Source organism: Danio aesculapii, chromosome 18, assembly GCF_903798145.1.
Source record: "Danio aesculapii chromosome 18, fDanAes4.1, whole genome shotgun sequence".
Classification (NCBI taxonomy): Eukaryota; Metazoa; Chordata; class Actinopteri; order Cypriniformes; family Danionidae; genus Danio; species Danio aesculapii.
Window position 1 is genome coordinate 15,923,626 of NC_079452.1, and position 17,500 is coordinate 15,941,125.

The following is a 17,500-nucleotide window of genomic DNA, read 5'->3' on the forward strand; positions in this document are numbered from 1 at the left end:
TTAAAAAAATTCACCCCCCTCACAGTTGTCATGGAGGGTAATAATAGCTATATGAACCAAAATCGTTCTTTGTACCAGGCTGTAAACACCTTTTTTTCTGCTGTAAAGTTGGCCATTCTAACAGTGGGCTCAATTGCAATTTGCTCTATTATGGAGCCAGGACTAGCGGAATTTTGATGAATTGCAGTTTCAGTTACTTCCGTATTGGCTTCCCGAAGGAGAGCGGGAGGTTGCCGCTTGCAAAATATGCAATAAATGTGCAATATACAGTACTTCACGTGATATATAAATACAACATACTTGTGTGCATATATCAGTGCACATATTGCACTCATTTAATCAGAATTCAGAGCAGAAAATAATAGTTTATTTTAAGATGGATTGTTGGTTGTACTGATTGGGGAACTTTGAGTGAATTGTAAGACCTACAACACCAAATTTGACAGTTAATTTAAGCCTTTTTAAGGTCAAAATGTTGCTTTTGAACTTTAAGACATTTTAAGACCCAGCGGACACCCTAGACTCCAAATCAGCCAATCAAAATCAAGCATTCGACAACCCAGTAGTATTACTAATAGTTCAAACAATTCCTGTTATTACTGTATTTTACAAAATGTAGGCTTGGCGACCAGAAAAGCCTTTAAAAACAAATAAAAATAAAAAATGGCCTGACATTACCTCTCATCTACAGCATCCTCATCGTCCTCCTCGTCCTCCTCAACCACAGGCTCCTCCACATCGTCCTCCTCATCTTCCTCATCTTCATCATCCATCTCTTTAGAGGGTGACGCTGGAGGTGCGGGCTCTTCGGGACGCATGGACGGGCAGCAGACGTATTCAGTGCCGTGGAACTTATCGATGCCACAGGGCAGCAGCATGCCATAACTGTGCAGGACCATGTTTCCCTTAGAGCAGGCCTATAGAGAGAGAGAAATCCCATTCAATTAGAGCAAATGTGCTTTGAAAGGCCGCTCTGCTGTGCAGGAACAGCCCCCAGAAATTTCAGCAGAGCTCTTAAACGTCTGTCCCGGGACAGCAGAGTCAGCGCACCAAGAGGCTTTCAGTTTTTGCACACACACACACACACGCGCTGAGAATGATGGACAGCTGCTTCAGGTGATTTACTGTATAAACACACCGTACACACTACTGACACAGTCGAAGTCACAGTTATTAGATTTCTTTTCATTTTGTAAATATTACCCAGATGATTACAGAGCGAGGAATTTTTCACAGTTTATTTATTCATTAATTTTCTTATCTGCTCAGTCCCTTTATCAATCCGGGGTCGCCACAGCAGAATGAACCGCCAACTTATCCAGCACGTTTTTATGCAGCGGATTCCCTTCCAGCCGCAACCCATCCCTGGGAAAATTTTTCACAGTATTTCCTATAATATTTTTTCTTCTGGAGAAAGTCTGATTTGTTTTATTTTGTCTAGAATAAAAGCAGTTTAATTTTTTTAAACCATTTTAAGGTCAAAATTAAGCATTATTTTTTTTCCGATTGTCTACAGAACAAACCATTGTTATACAACGACTTGCCTAATTACCTTAACTTAACTTCACTTTAACTTTCACCTAACTTAAGTATTGACTTAAGCTGAATACTAGCATCTTGAAAAATATCTAGTCAAATATTATGTACTGTCATCATGGCAAAGATAAAGAAATTAGTTATTAGAAATTAGTAATTAAAACTATTAGAAATGTTTAACTTTTAGAAAACTATTAGAAAAACGATTTGAAATGTTTAGCAAAAATCTTCTTTCCGTTAAACAGAAATTGAGGAAAAAATTATACAAGGAGGCTAATAAATCTGACTACATTTACGCTTGTTTCCTTCTGTTTCCATCAACTCTGCTCTGCATACAGACTTTACAGTAAGCATACTGCAAACCAAGGTCATTTTAATAATGGCCCGTTTCTTGAATATTACAATATTATTAAATATAACAATCATAACAATATTAACAGTAACCCTCAGGCACAATATGCAAGTTGCCTAGTGACATAAAAAAGCGCATCACGCTGCTTTTTTTGTCAATACAAAAGGCAGTGCAGTGTGTCTCGCTTTTTTAAAATGTAAAAGCACGTTCGGTGTGATCGGCCCCTAAGCCTAAAAGTAACATTTTCGTTAACCGAAATAAAATGTAACTAACAACAGCCACAGAAAAAAAAAGATTAAACAGAATAACAACTTTATAAATATTACATTTGAATTTGTTTATTTATTTATTTATTTGTTTGTGTGTTTTAGGGCTGCATGATATTGGGAAAAAAGTGAAATTGCACTATTTAGTTTTTCTGCGATATAAATTGCGATACTACTGCCATTTCAGTAGATGATTTAAATAAATCTATTAGGAAAGAATTCATAATTTTACATTGTGATAACTGCATGAGGAGTGAGTTTAAGTATAATAAACAAATTACAGGTAAAAATGAATGCAACAGAATGTAGATACACATGAAATAGACAGTGCTTTATGAATTTCTGGATATTCTAAAAGTATTGACCTTACTCTTCAATGCGGAAGTGTGCGTGTTTTTGCGATTGTTTTAGAACTTCCGATTCAGTTGCCTATGGGAGAAATGAATAGGAATAATAAACGGCAAAAAACGGTCAAACTACTTACTCTACAAACAAGTGTTTGCATTACAATACAGACAAAGTAGAATAATATAAGAAAATATCAGTTTGCAACACCAAGCAGCAAAAAGAGCTGTTTTTAACGTTTAAAAATTAATGGAAGTGAATGAGACTGGAAGTTTCGAGCCAAAATGATTCAAATGGCTCTGCCCGTTCGTAGGCGGAGAATAAGGTGAATTGAGGTCAGATGTAAAATAACAATGTAGTCAAGTGTAAAATAACACTGTACAGTCTTCATTGTAATAAAAAATTCAATTACATGCCTAAACGTATTGAGTTGCTGCCATGTGATTGGTTGATTAGAAATTTGTGTTAACAAGCAGTTGGACAGGTGTACCTAATACAGTGGCCAGTGAGTATATGTGGATCTAACTGGATTTGCTTTGTAAATATTAAATAAAAGTTAAAATGGTTTTAATTTTTACGTCATATATTAAAGTTTTGGTTTCGATACTTCTAAAATCATTCCGCATAAACACTGTAATAACATAAATACCAGCACAAGCTCAGGATACAAAGAGTCTGCCTTTTATCTCTTCCACGCCAAGTCTGATAACCTCAGGAATTCAAGCAGCAAACGAATGCGGTTTTCATTCTCTACAGCTCAATCTGAACGAATTATTCTCAGTCAGGTTGGAGGAGTTTTAACGCAACAGCACAACAAATGAGAAAATACAGCACAGATGGCAGGGAAAACTGCAAGTGTGGTTAATAAAATGAGAAAGGAAGAAAGAAGTGGTGTGTGTTCGCGATATGAGAGTGTAAAGTGAGCAGTACAGGTGTGTGTGTGTGGTGAAGGTCTCGAGATTAGCAGCATTACAGCAGTACGGCTTATCCAATTATCAGGGTGAAATGTGAAGACTCAAGCATGAAACAGGACGGGATGAGAGAAGGAGAAGAAGAAGAGCAGCGTAACACACTCCAGTCTACACTGGAAATCCATCACTTTCAATAAGGAAGGGACACGGTGCAGATGTGGAGGAAAATTGCAGCAGTTTAGGTGTTCTGTAGAGTCTTAGACGTTCTGCAGTGCGGAAGAATGCAAGTGGAATCACAGAATTCAGACATCTGTTTGTTTGTGTTTAACATTATGCCTGCTTTTTTATTATTTGTCAAATACAGTCATTCACAGTATGATGCAGTGACATGCTTACACAATCGCTCATGACCTTAAAAAAGTAACAACAATAACAGAATAAAAGGATAATAATATAATCTAAATTATAGAGAAATAGAAGTTATGCACTAGAAAAGCAAACAAAATATTGAAAGACTGATAAAAAAAATCATAAAAGAAAATTTAAATTAAATATTTAAAGATCCATGGTCATTTTTATTGCAAGAAAAAAGTAAACTGGTGACTTAGATTAATGTTTTACACTCTTTTTTTGCAAAAAAAAAAAAATCTAAAACTGGATTAATGGTGTTAAAAAGTGCTTCAAAATGAATAAAATAAAATTGTCACAGTAATAAAGGGAAAAAATTCTGGGCCGAAAATGAAAAATCTGTTGTGCTGATTATGCAGATTTAAAAAATACACAAGCTAATAAAACAAACATAGCCTTTTTTGACTCATATGGTCATTTTAACATTGAAGTCAATAGATAGATACACCAAAATCCTTTTTTGAACCAGGCTGTAAACACCATTTGTTTTGGGGTAAATTTGGGCATTTTAACACTGGAGTCAATAGAAATGTGCTCTGTGTTGGAGCCAGTCCTAGTGGCATTTCGATGAATTGCAGTTTCAGCTTTTTTTCCTTCTCTTAATTGTCTGTATTATCTAATCATCTGTGGTGTTCTATGGCATCTTACCTCTTTGGCCACGCCCTCAATTATGCAGAATTTAAGGCTTAATATATATAAAACAGATGAGTTATAAAAAAATGTACCCCTCTCACAGTTGTCACAAAGGGCAACAATACCCATATCCAATAAAATCTTTTTCGTGCCAGGTTGTAAACACCCTTTTCTTTTGCTGTAAAGTTGGCCATTTTTACATTGGAGTCAATAGAAATGTGCTCTGTGTTAGAGTCAGTCCTAGTGGCCTTTCGATGAATTACAGTTTCAGTTATTTTTCCTTCTCTTAACTGTATGTATTTTATAATCATCTGTGCTGTTCTTTGGCATCTTACCTCTTTGGCCACGCCCTCAATTATGCAGAATTTAAGGCTTATTATATATGAAACGGATGAGTAACAAAAATATTCACCCCTCTCACAGTTCTCACGAAGGGTAATATTACCTATAAAAACTAAAATCTTTTTCATACGTGGTTGTAAAACCTTACTCTTTTGCTGTAAAGTTGGCCACTTTAACATGGTAGTCAATAGAAATGTGCTCTGTGTTGGAGCCAGTGCTAGTGGCCTTTCAATGAATTGCAGTTTCAGGTTATTTCTTTTCTTTTAACCCCATGTTTTATGTAATTATCTGTGCCGGTGTATGGCATCTTACCTATTTGGCCACACCCTCAATTATGCAGAATTTAAGATTTAATATATATGAAACTGATAGGTAACAAAAATATTCACCTCTCTCACAGTTGTCATGAAGGGTAATATTAGGTATTTACACCAAAATCTTTTTCGTACCAGGTTGTAAACACCTTTTTCTTTTGCTGTAAAATATTAGAGTCAATAGAAATGTGCTCTGTGTTGGAGCCAGTCCTAGTGGCCATTTGATGAATTGCAGTTTCATATTTTTTTTTTCTTAATCGCATATTTTATGTAATTATTAGTGCCGGTCTATGACATCTTACCTCTTTGGCCACGCCGTGCCACTGCTGATGACTGACACACATGTCCATGCGCTCCTTATGGAAGAATTTACACTTCTCTGGCACCAGCAGGACGTCGCTTACAAATTCCCCAACTGAAAATACACAAACAGCGCACAGATTATTGGCAAGGCTGACACTTTAATATCACACAGCTGGTACAATGCAAATGGAAATCATCACAACTGCAAAAAAAATCAGCAGCGCAAAAGACAACACGACTCAATAATTCATCAACACATGCTCTTTTGCATTCTATAATGAGCACATTACAACTAGGGCAAGTGGCATCTGAATAGACATCTGGTCAGTACCGGGAGACAGAACAAAGATCTGGTGCACAGATCGTCCCGTCCAGCAGAGAAAGAGAGAGAGGAGCTGGACGTCCCACTGTGTTCTTTAAGGAGAATTGCGTAATTCTTGCTCATCATGTTTAACATTCCTGAGGAGTGTGAACACCGCTGTGCTTACGAACATCGCTCTGACATATTAATATTGGCAAGTTTGAGGTAGGGTTATTCAAGGTTACTGCAGGCATTGAAAACACGGACTATTGTATTGTAATGGAATATTAATGCGCTTTAATGTATGCTCTAGGAGGGAAAAAATTGGTGATTTAAAGGGATAGTTCAACCAAAAATTAATACTTTGTCATCATTTACTCACTCTTTACTCATTTCAAACAATTGAGTTTCTTTCTTCAGTTGATCACCAAAAGAAGGTATTTTGAAAAATGCTGAAAACCTATAACAATTGACTTCCATAGTATGGGCTGGCACTAACACACCTTATGGACTTTTCAGCACATCAGACGCGCATCTCCGAAACCAAGCAGAGTGAGCATGCTGTTTTTCGTGTTCAAAATCTGTAATGGTTACAGTATGATGATACTAAAAATATGACCAAACAAGCAAACCCTGTTAAGAAAGCAATAGGAGAGCAAAGTAGTACCCACTTTGCTTCAAGTGTTTCTGTTTAACTGATTGCTCTTGATGTTTTTAGGTTGGTAATACTACACAAGCAGTGATAAAAATTTTTAATTGTTTTTTTGTTTGTTTACGTTGTTAAAATCTCTGAGAGGTTTTATAAAACAGTAAAACAAATATGGCTGTTCACTTTCAGAAACTGTAGTAATGCTTTCTTTTCTATTAAATAATATGAGAAATACGTTTGCAATATATTTATATATATTTATGTGTATATTTATATGTGTATATATATATGTGTATATATATATATATATATATATATATATATATATATATATATATATATATATATATATATATATAAAATATCTTAATATATAAAAGAGATGTATATATATAAAGATAGGTTACAGCTGGAAGGGCATCCGCTGCGTAAAACATGTGCTGGATAAGTTCGGCGGTTCATTCCGCTGTAGCGACCCCGGATTAACAAAGGGACTAAGCCGAAAAGAAAATGAATGAATGAATGAGGAAGCCACGAATCAGCCCTATGAACCATTTGCAGAATTTGCGCAAACTTTAGCACACTGATAAAGGACAGTCTGATCTTCAACCACAGTAAATTTGGACTCTCCAACTCAAACTCTCTAGTGCCACCACTTGTTCAAAGTTTCACTTATGTTTATCGTTATAACTTTTGAACTGAATGGGCTACACTTTTCCTCTGATTCCTTGGCTCAAGCCGATTCAAATGCACCCTATGACCTCATTTTCCGTCATGAAAGTTTTTTCGAATTTTTCGCAAAACCTATTTGAACGAGTTCCTAGGCCGTTTGTGATGATCTACAGACCCTGCTGACAAAAAAGTTATTGAATTCAAGTTGATTAGGCGATCCATTTTCAATTAACTTGTGAACAAATTTAAAGTAGATGTTGTAAAAATGGACTTGAGGCAATATCTCCGTAACGCATTGTCGTATTCACACCAAACTTGGTGTGTGTTATGACAACTATGGTCTGAAATTAACTACAACTGGCCCCCTGCCACCTAGTGGTCCGGAGACAACAAAATGGCTTTTTTTGCTTATAACTTCTCGACCCTTTGTCCAAATTTCTTTACATATGACAGAGCATGCAGAGTCGAATGATGTCTGATTTTCCCAGGTCAGCCATTTTGGCCATCTGTCATTTTAAATTGTCAAAAATTGCTATTATTATTATTATTATTATTATTATTACTACTACTACTACTATTATTATTATTATTATATTTATACTTTATATTGTTATTGTTATTATTACTACTACTAGTACTACTAGTAGTACAATTATTAGTGTATTTATTTACATTTTTTTATTTTAATTACACTTTTTCCTTTTTGTTCTTGGTGATGGGAGTGAGAATGCCATGTTAAATGTTTGCCTAGGATTGTTATTGACTGTAGTAATACACAAACTGAAAAATAATAAGTACATTGTTAGAATCAAATATTGTGTCTCATTATTTAGCATGCTATAGCATATTGCATTTAATTTTAAATTCAAACAGAGTCTTACTGGTGGCATGGAAAAACTGAAACTGAATATATAAAGGATATAATTAAGGAATTAACACTTAACAGGAAAAGCTGATATTAGAAAAATCTAATGTTGTGAGGTTTTAATTTTATGCGATAAATATTACAATATGAATACAGTTTCATGGGAGCGTTTGAATAGCTCTATTTGATGATTTTCTGGGCAGTCGAAACAGTATACAGGTAAAGAAATTAAATAATCACAACGCAAAAAATGCTTCTTACCTTGTTTTGTCTTGCTTCTAGTCCAAAAGTCTAAAAACTCTGAGATCAAGTAAAAATGTTGTTTCGGCTTCAGAAGAAATAAGTCAAAATTAAGAGTTTTGTCTTAAAACAAGTCAAATTATCTACATGTGAGATAATTCAAATAATCTCACTTTTTGCTTTTAAATGTAGATATTTGGACCAGAAACAAGACAAAAATGAAAAAAAAAAAAGTTTGAAGTATATCATACAAATACAGTAATTAAATACAATTCTGTAGCTCGTAGTCAACTGAGACTTAACATTGCATATCTTGCCATGTGACTATTGTGAATGCGCACATTACGATATCAATGCCGAAACAACATATATTGTGCCTCCCAATTAACAAGTGTTAATGTAAAAATGAGCCAGCAAGGGGATCATGTGAGCGAGTGACAGCAGAGGAGCTCAGATGCCATCAGTCTGGCCAACACGAGATTGTGCGCCATATGCAGGACAGTCATTACAGAGCTGATTTCAGGACAGCTGGGAGGCCAACCCGACCCCTGAGTGCCAGAGACAGAGAGATTGAATCCTTTAATGACTAGAAGTCTGTTCACAATGGAAGAGGATTGTGACCGTCCACAAACTGCTCATTTAGCCGTAAACCACGAAAACAGGCCCGGGGCCAAATCAGGCCGAGGACAGGCGGACAGGAGAGAAAGAAAAGGCCAGTGTTTGGGAAAATGAGAGGGTTTGGACGAAAAGAAAAACTGGAAATAGCAGAAAACACAGCTGTTGTTTGAACCAAAGCCTTTTAAACTCAAAACAGTCGTCCCTTATGGGAATCGTTTCTTGTTTTGTTTTTATTTTATCATAGCGGCATTCGTGAACTTAATTGTCGAGACTTCAATCAACAAATCTAAATGTTTAGTGACGGAAAAGACTACCAACAGTCAGAATTATTAGCCCCCCTGTATATTTTTTCCCCCAATTTCTATTTAGCGGAGAGCAGATTTTTTTCAACACATTTCTAAACATAATTAATGTGAATCAATTATTTCTGATGAGTTTTTTTTGTCTTTGCCATGATAACAGTACATCATATTTTACTAGATATTTTTCAAGACCAACCGTCAACCATTGAGAATCACACCTTAAAACACTTGAACAGCAGGGGTAACCTATCCTCATTTTATAATTTACTTCTTGAGAGGTCAAAAGAAAATTCTCTATCTTACTTATCTGCATGGGAAAATGATCTCCAGGAAAACATTTCAAAGGAAGAATGGGAAGAATCATGTGTATTTGCCCAAACCCATAGTATCAACACTAGATGCAGACTACTGCAGTATAAATGGCTTTTTAGAACATACATTACCCCAGTAAAAGCTAAATAAATTCAATTCAAATATTCCTGACTGGTGTACAAAATGCAGAGAAGAAAGAGGTACAGTCTATCATTGTATGTGGAAATGTAGAGTTGCAGAAATCCTGGAAGGAGGCTCTTTGTTTAATTTGTCAATTAACAGAGGAAAATGTTCCTCTCGACCCCAAACTGTGTTTATTTCATACTGTATGTACCCAAGTATTCTGGTTGTGCATACAAAGAAGCGCAAACTAATAGATTTTAGTTTGCTGCAGACCAAACGCGTTATTGCACTAAAATGGAAAGAGACTCAAAGGCCCTCTTCTTATCAATGGATCAAGGAAATGTCCTGTAATCTTGCTCTGGAAAAACTAACATACATTGTCAAAGGGAAGTTAAAAGACTTTTATAGCATTTGGAACCCCTTTCTACACTTTTGCAACCAAGTGGACCTGACAGCAGAATAGAACTTAAATAAAACATCAAGGTTAAACAGTGAATTTCATTTTGATATTGTATGTCAATATTTATACTCTATATTAACTCTCTTTTTATTTATTATTATTATTATTGTTTTTTTTTTAATTTACTTTACATTTTTTTAAATGTATTTATTTTTTTATTTTCTTACTGTTATTATTATTTTAAAGTTTTGTATGCTATCCTGGAGTTGTTTTGTCGCAATGTGATGTTCAGATGTTTAAATGTCTTGTTTTATTGTTGAGAAAAACCCAATAAAAAAAAATAAATAAATAAATAAATAAATAAATAAATAAATAAATAAATAAATAAATAAATAAATAAAAAACAAGATATTTTTCAAGACACTAGTATTCAGCTTAAAATGCAATTTAAAGGCTTAACAAGATTAAATAAGCAAGTTAGGGTAATTAAGCAAATCATTGTATAAAAGTGTTTTGTTCTGCAGCAATCTCGTGGATCGAGCATGTAATTGTTAATATTAGGAGGAAAATATATATATTTATGCTTTTTTGGAGTCTTTGAACAATGCTTGAACAAAATTTAAGATCTCCTAAAAACATGATTAAGACTTAAATACCTTTTAAGGGCCTTGATTTTCTCATAATTGATGTATCAACTTTTGAATACTTTTTAAGACCATGCAAACACAGTTACAAATATAGCATATGAATAGCCTAATAATAAACTATGCCCAAGAAATTATAAAAAAAAAAAAAACCTGCTTATTTTTACATTGCATGATGCTCCAAAACTGTATTAAAAACACAGTTAACTCCTAAAACACTGTTAACTCATTTAAGTGAATGCGTTAATGAAAAATGATAAACATTATCTCATTTAGTTGTATTTTGCAACTCAAAGAGGGTATTTTCAACAGCAGGGAGCACAATAAACCAAGAAAGATTGCAACTTCTGCTAGAAAAGGCAAACAGTTGATTTTTCTCCAGAAGAATGGTTAAAAATGAAGTCGTTTTCCTTCAAACCATTGTACATTCTTTCACAGGAAAAATGTATTTATTTGCTTAACAATTATAGGCTTTGTTTTATTTTACATTAAAAGCGCAATAATAAAATAGTGTTGTTAATTCTGTTCAATTTGGTTTTTTTGTACAACAAAAAGTACCGATAAGAGAACCGTTAAAGTACCGAACCGATAAGTGGTAAAAGTAGTAATACTGTTAAAACCTTAACGATACCCATCCCTAATTATTGCAGATGTGTTCCCAAAAACACCATCCCCATCGGCCCTCAGGGATCAGATCAACCAAAGTTCTTACGTAACTAAAGACAGCATATTATTCACATCAACCTGAATGATTCAACACATACAGGCTATAACACACACACACACACACAAACAAAAAAACACCCACAATAAATTCCACATCTAAATACTCGCTCTTGACATTGAGACGTGTCCAGGATTGTTTCAAGATCAAAACAGCATGCCGTCAATCATTCCAGTAACGCAACATCCGTTCCTGTGTCCTTGCACATAAGGTTAAAGGGTTTACCGGCTTTAAATGTTCTGTCTGAATGGACGACGCTGTCACAATAGTCTCACGCTTAGCATTGTCACTGCAACATTCATTTGACGCCTTGGCCCATAGATTTCCATTAAATGTGCTTGTTTTTACAAGCTGAGAGGCAAGTCAAAATAATTTTCGGTGGCAATTGACAGCATGTCACAGATGCCGTCGATACAGCTTAACTTGTATTGAACCCGGAGCGTTCACAACACAATCTGCTCTGCTGAGAAAAAAGTGTGGGTGATTCAGCAATTACATTATTTATTTTACAGCTGCAGCAGAGAAAGCAGAAAATAAGTCTTGACAGCGTCGGTAGGGCTGTGTACTGCTGCTCGACTGGAATAAACGGGGTCTCGTATTGATATCATGTGAAGAGCGAAGCAGTGAGGCAGTGCAGAATTCCTGCCTTTACAAACACACACATAAAACACAAAACTAGCAGCCGGGAAATGAGGGAAAACACTGCTTACTGAATGCCACAAAGTCTACACTGTAGCAGGCCTGCTGTTTATACAGAATACCAAGCAGAACAACAGGCTTTATACCATGAATAACAATTCAAAAAGTATGGAATTTACATTGTCACATGATATTATTTTGATTCCCAGTTTACAGTTGCATTTCTAATCTAATTTTGTACACTGCGGACTTAGAGGCCACTCACTGAGAATGCGTTTTTCCATGTCAATGCGCTACTTTTGTATTGTTTTCTATGTAAATTTACTTCATGGATGTATGAGAACATTACGCTCACGTCTTTTGCAGCACCTCGCACATAAGCGTCACGTTTTTTTACTTTTTTTTTTTCATGGTTTTTCACCTTTATTTGGATAGGACAGTAGAGGTTGCAGACAGGAAAGTATTGGGAGCAGAGAGAGGGGAAGGGTCGGCAAAGGACCTCAAGTCGGGAATCGAACTCGGGTCACCGTGAGCACCATGGGGCTATATGTCGGCACACTTTACCACTAGGCTATTGGCGCCGACAAGAGTCACATTTTTAATATGGCGTTCAACTTTCAATTTCAACTTTTACACAAAACACTGCTCGATGTCAGATCCAAAGCAGAGGACCAATCAGAAGATCTCAGAGACGGGGCAAGCATTGCAAGCTTTTATTTGCAGTAGCAACTGTTTTATCTGATGGCTTAATGGTTTTTACAAATTTAAATGGATTGAACATAAAACAATTAAGTTGTCCTCGAAAAAAAAAACTTAAGAATTGTGTTGCTTCATCTCATTTTAATTAAGTAGTTAAAACTAGCAGCAAAAGTTATTTTTAACTGCATGTCGGAGGAGGTACATTTAAAAAAAATAATAAAAGATTTTTTATATGCAAAGACATGTTCTGTGTGAATGGGCCTTTAAAAAGACCCATTTGTTAAGTGTGTGATGTCACGCAGAGCGGCTTCTGGGTCCAAGCGCTCTATCAAACTGTATGGGGAGACTCATCAAATGGTAATAATAAACGTTTACAAAGTGCTGTAATACTTTCGAAAATCACGATATATATATATATATATATATATATATATATATATATATATATATATAAAATCCAATAATAGCCCACAATTTATATATATTTATACCTAATATCCGGTGTCCAGAAAGTGATTAATTTTTTTTATAACTTGTTCAAATTTTGGTATTTGTGATGCAGCAAGACTGATGTATACACCATGATTTTATATAAAATTCACTTTGATGAGTGATATGACTAAAAAGTAGTTATAAACAAATATTTTCTCAATTCAAATGAGTAGCGGCTTAGACCCGGAAACAGTATTTTAAACGTCACCGATACGTTAAGACTTAACAAGTTGTATTTCTAATCTAATTTTGTACACTGTGGTCTTAGCAGCCACATTATTTATAAACTAATTGCAGCCGGCTTTGTATTATTCAATTTCACCAATCAGATGATTCCTAAGCCACTATAAATACCCTAAGTTACATATAACAGCCATCTTCGTTTTAAATAATCCCCCCATCCACCCCTACTCCTCCTCCTTTCCTAGATGGGTGGCATGGTGGTCCAGTGGTTAGCACTGTTGCCTCACAGAAAGAACGTCACTGGTTTTAGTCCTTACCAAGCCAGCTGACGTCTGGTGCGGAGTTTACACGTTCTGCCCGTGCTCACGTGGGTTTCCCCCGGGTTACCCGGTTTCATCCCACCATCCAAAAACATGCAATGTAAGTTCATTGACTAATCCAAATCGGCACCATAGACATGCTCCTAATAAGTAGTTATCTCTTAAGAGCAATCACTATCTGTTCATTAGCTACTACAGCAGGGGAGTTCTCGAGATTTACCTAAGCTCAAATTCCCCTCTCGCCTTGCAAACGGGAGGGAGCCCCGAGGCTCGAGGATCTTATGAGCTCAGGGCTCTCTCCCGGGAGTGCATGCCAAACAAGCTTGCAAGTGTGAACTCCTAAACTGAGAATGCATTTTCCATTTCAATGTGCTACTTTTGTACTGTTTTTCTATACTTTATGGACAACGTGAACATTGCACTCAAGTTTTTTGCACCCCTTCGCACATAAGCGTCACATTCTTAAGATGGCATGGCACGTTTTTTAAAAACCAAATTTCAACTTCTACATGCAGCACTGCTCGATGTCAGTTGCAAAGCAGAGGACCAATCAGAGAACATTTCAACTGGCTACTTTTGAATTGTTTTTCTAAGTAAATGCACTTGATACATTTATGTGACTATTATTATGCTGCATTCACACCAGACACGGTTGAAGTGTCAAGCACGAGTGATTTACATGTTAAGTCAATGCAAAAATGGGAATAGAGACACTGCGGCGAGATACACTCAAATGAGCCGGTGCGAATGACGCTACTCGAGCGGATGAAGCTGCGCTAGTTGATCGTTTCGCACGATTTATGAGAATCACTCGAGTTGGAAAATCTGAACTTCTGTGGACATTCATTCTGAGTCAACCAATCATGAGCTTTCTTTAATATGGGCGTGATTATGACGTGGTGCCTGTTGTTGGTGTCCCGGGGGGAAATCCTCTTGCCGACACCGGACAACAGTTCACCAAACTGGGCTCGGCTCAGTCGGAAGCACGGCTGAAGCTTCCATCATCCAGGTAAAGTTTCTAGAGGAGTTGATGAACTTACAGAGCAGGTGCATCTCTGAAAGGATTTAGTGGACTCAGACACGGTTTCAAACGAATCGATGCTGTTTTTCAGCCTTCCTAAAGCACATAAGCACAACTATTCTCTCAACAAAAACCATGTTAGCCATTTAGCAATGAAGCTAGGATCACCGGGCAGACAGAAGCATTGCCATGACGTGAATCTGAGTCTATTGTAAAGTGAATTTGACGCACGAATGAAGCAAGTGAACTCAAAATGTTCAGACATCTATTTACACGCGAATAGCGCAATGTATTCACGCATTCCATGTCTGGTGTGAACACAGTGGCAACATGTCAGAGGAGGCACATTTAAACAAACAAAAAAGCTTTTAGATGACTTCTGTGTGAATGGTAAGCCCCTAAAATGCTTAATTTAATTAATGATGTGACTACAAACCACAAATATGGTTGATGCGCCAGACTAACCGTTAAGTGGAGAGGCTTTGGTAAAGATGTCTGAATGACAGTTAAACTTTCAGCCAATCAAAATCAAGAATTTTAACATACCATGGAATAAAGCATTTGATTCAATAATTATAACTGCCAAAGAACACCAGTAAACACTAGGAGCTATGAATGCAATTATTCAAAGTCACCATTTACTTATTCTAAGAAAAAAACTTCATAGTTTGAGGTCATAAATATATATTATTATTAATACATATATTAAAAAAAAAAAAGAATCACAAGATTCTTCAAAACACCTCTACTTATGCTCCATGGACACAATCACAAGTTTGGAATGAAGGTGGTGAAAAAATGTAATCTTCACCATTGGTTAAACGATTCCTTTGATAACATCATTTAATATATTTGGGTCAGAGAGATGAAAAGAATATCTAAAAAAGCTTTTAAAAGCAGGACATCACGTGGAATGACTCATTTGTGCGCTCGTGTAATCCCCGGTTTTCCATTTTATATTAAACAACTGCATGAATTTGACTAAGCGCTCGACTTTTGAAAGCAAACTGCAGGCTCACGACATGATCAAAAAGCTCTCAGATGATCCAAACAAAGGCTGGAAAAAGAACCATATTATAATGGGTAAGAAAGAGACAAAGGAACGGGAAAAAATGCTATAAAGAGAAACGACACAAAAGGATTGAGGCCAGCAGCTTTCAACTTCAGTTTATAGCCCAGTTCCTCTGCTCTGTCCCAGTCCTGCATCAAAGATTTATGGCTATTACACATTAAACGCAGTATAATCTCTCCAAAAACAATTTTCCCCCTTTCAGTTTTTATCTCCGGTTATATCAACTCGACTCGTAGGCCACTATGGCATCTGCATCTGCTTTCAGACTAGCCTCAGATGAACTAGCATAACCTTGGGAGAGCTGAACACATGCTGATGTTTCTGTCGCTGTAGAACAATCCACCGTGCTAAAGAGCTGTTTATCTCAGCACTACCTTGCATTTGTATCATTCAGGACTATTAAGGCTAAAGAGTGGAACGGTCAGCAACTAAATAAACCCAAACAAAATACTGGAAAACGTCTGCTGACTGCCCATTAGGAGGGAACCTCGGGCTAATGCTCAAATATGAGCAGCTCTGAAAACTCTTAACATTCACTCTCAGATGAAATAATTACTGTGGTTGTATAAACCTCGTGGTCTTTAGATTTCTTTGTGTTTGGTTTAAAGGGGACCTATTAGGCAAAAATGACTTTCATAAGGGTTTTAAACACAGTTGTTTGGCAACAATGTGTAAATATAACCAGCTTCTAATGGTAAAAAGTGAATAAATTCTATTTTTTTTTATAATCGCACTTCATAAAAACTGTCTGCAGAAACACTTTGATTGACATTCTCACTTTGCATGTGTCATCAGAGGCTATTAGTGACCATCTCTCCCTCATTAGCATCTTTTTTTTTTTTAAATCTGCCACTATGCTGACACACAGGCATTTGTAGCTCCGCCCTCTTTTGAAAAGAGCACAGTCTCATTAGAATTTAAAGTGACCATCAGTAAAATGGTGCAATTCAAATCAAAGCCTAAAAGGAGCAGTTTCAAACAGTTATAAAACATTATTTATGGGGTATTTTGAGCTGAAACTTCACATACTTACTCTAGATCAGGGCTATTCAATTAGTTCGTCATGGGGCCAAGCTTATGAAAAGCATCCCAAATGAGGGGCCGGAGAGATAAGACTTGCAATATGTGTGATGACACAACAGCATTTAGGAGCCCATATGTTGTATTTTTGCTCTTTAAGACACTCACGTTGACTTTTTTTTACATTAAAATGTTAATATATTGTATTTTGAAACTACATAACATCAGTGCATATTGTACAATGTGACTTTTTTTTTACAAACATTCAAATGTTGTATTTCAAAGCTCAACAAAAGCAGTGCATTGCTTAAGCAGGCCTCTTCTACATTCAGACACATTCATATGTTGTTTTGAACTGCAAAACAATTATAGATGCATCAATTACAGATTTTGGTTGTACAGTTACAGACTTTGAGCCGGAATTCGAACTCTGGACGCCCTGAAGTGCTACTGCACCAAATGTCAATGTGGTAACCACTAGGCTATTTCGTCGACAAGAGCAGGGGTTTAACCTCGGCATCCTGGCCAAAATTTGCCCACTGACCTCTGTCCATTATGGCCTCCTAACCATCCCCATATGATAACTAGCTTCATCACTCTGTCTCCGCTCCACCAATCAGCTGGTGTGTGGTATGCAGTCTGGTGCAATATGGCTGCTGTCGCATCATCCAGGTGGATGCTGCACACTGGTGATGGATGAGGAGATTCCCCCCAAAAAGGTGTTAAGTGTTTTGAGTGTCCAGAAAAGCATTATAAAAATGTAAGGATTTATTATTATTCAAAGATCACACAGC

General features: G+C 36.3%; 1 protein-coding gene across 4 annotated transcripts in view; it reads right to left on the reverse strand.

Moving 5' to 3' along the window:
• Window positions 1-17,500, reverse strand: part of aplp2 (amyloid beta (A4) precursor-like protein 2) — a 169,188-nt gene that overhangs the window by 54,301 nt on the left and 97,387 nt on the right. For all 4 annotated transcript variants that reach the window (XM_056478775.1, XM_056478774.1, XM_056478772.1 and 1 more), the window contains exons 4-5: window positions 5,410-5,522; window positions 679-917 (exon numbers count right to left, since the gene is read on the reverse strand). In XM_056478775.1, the coding sequence (XP_056334750.1) occupies window positions 679-917; window positions 5,410-5,522 (352 nt within the window). The remainder of the gene's footprint in view (window positions 1-678; window positions 918-5,409; window positions 5,523-17,500) is intronic.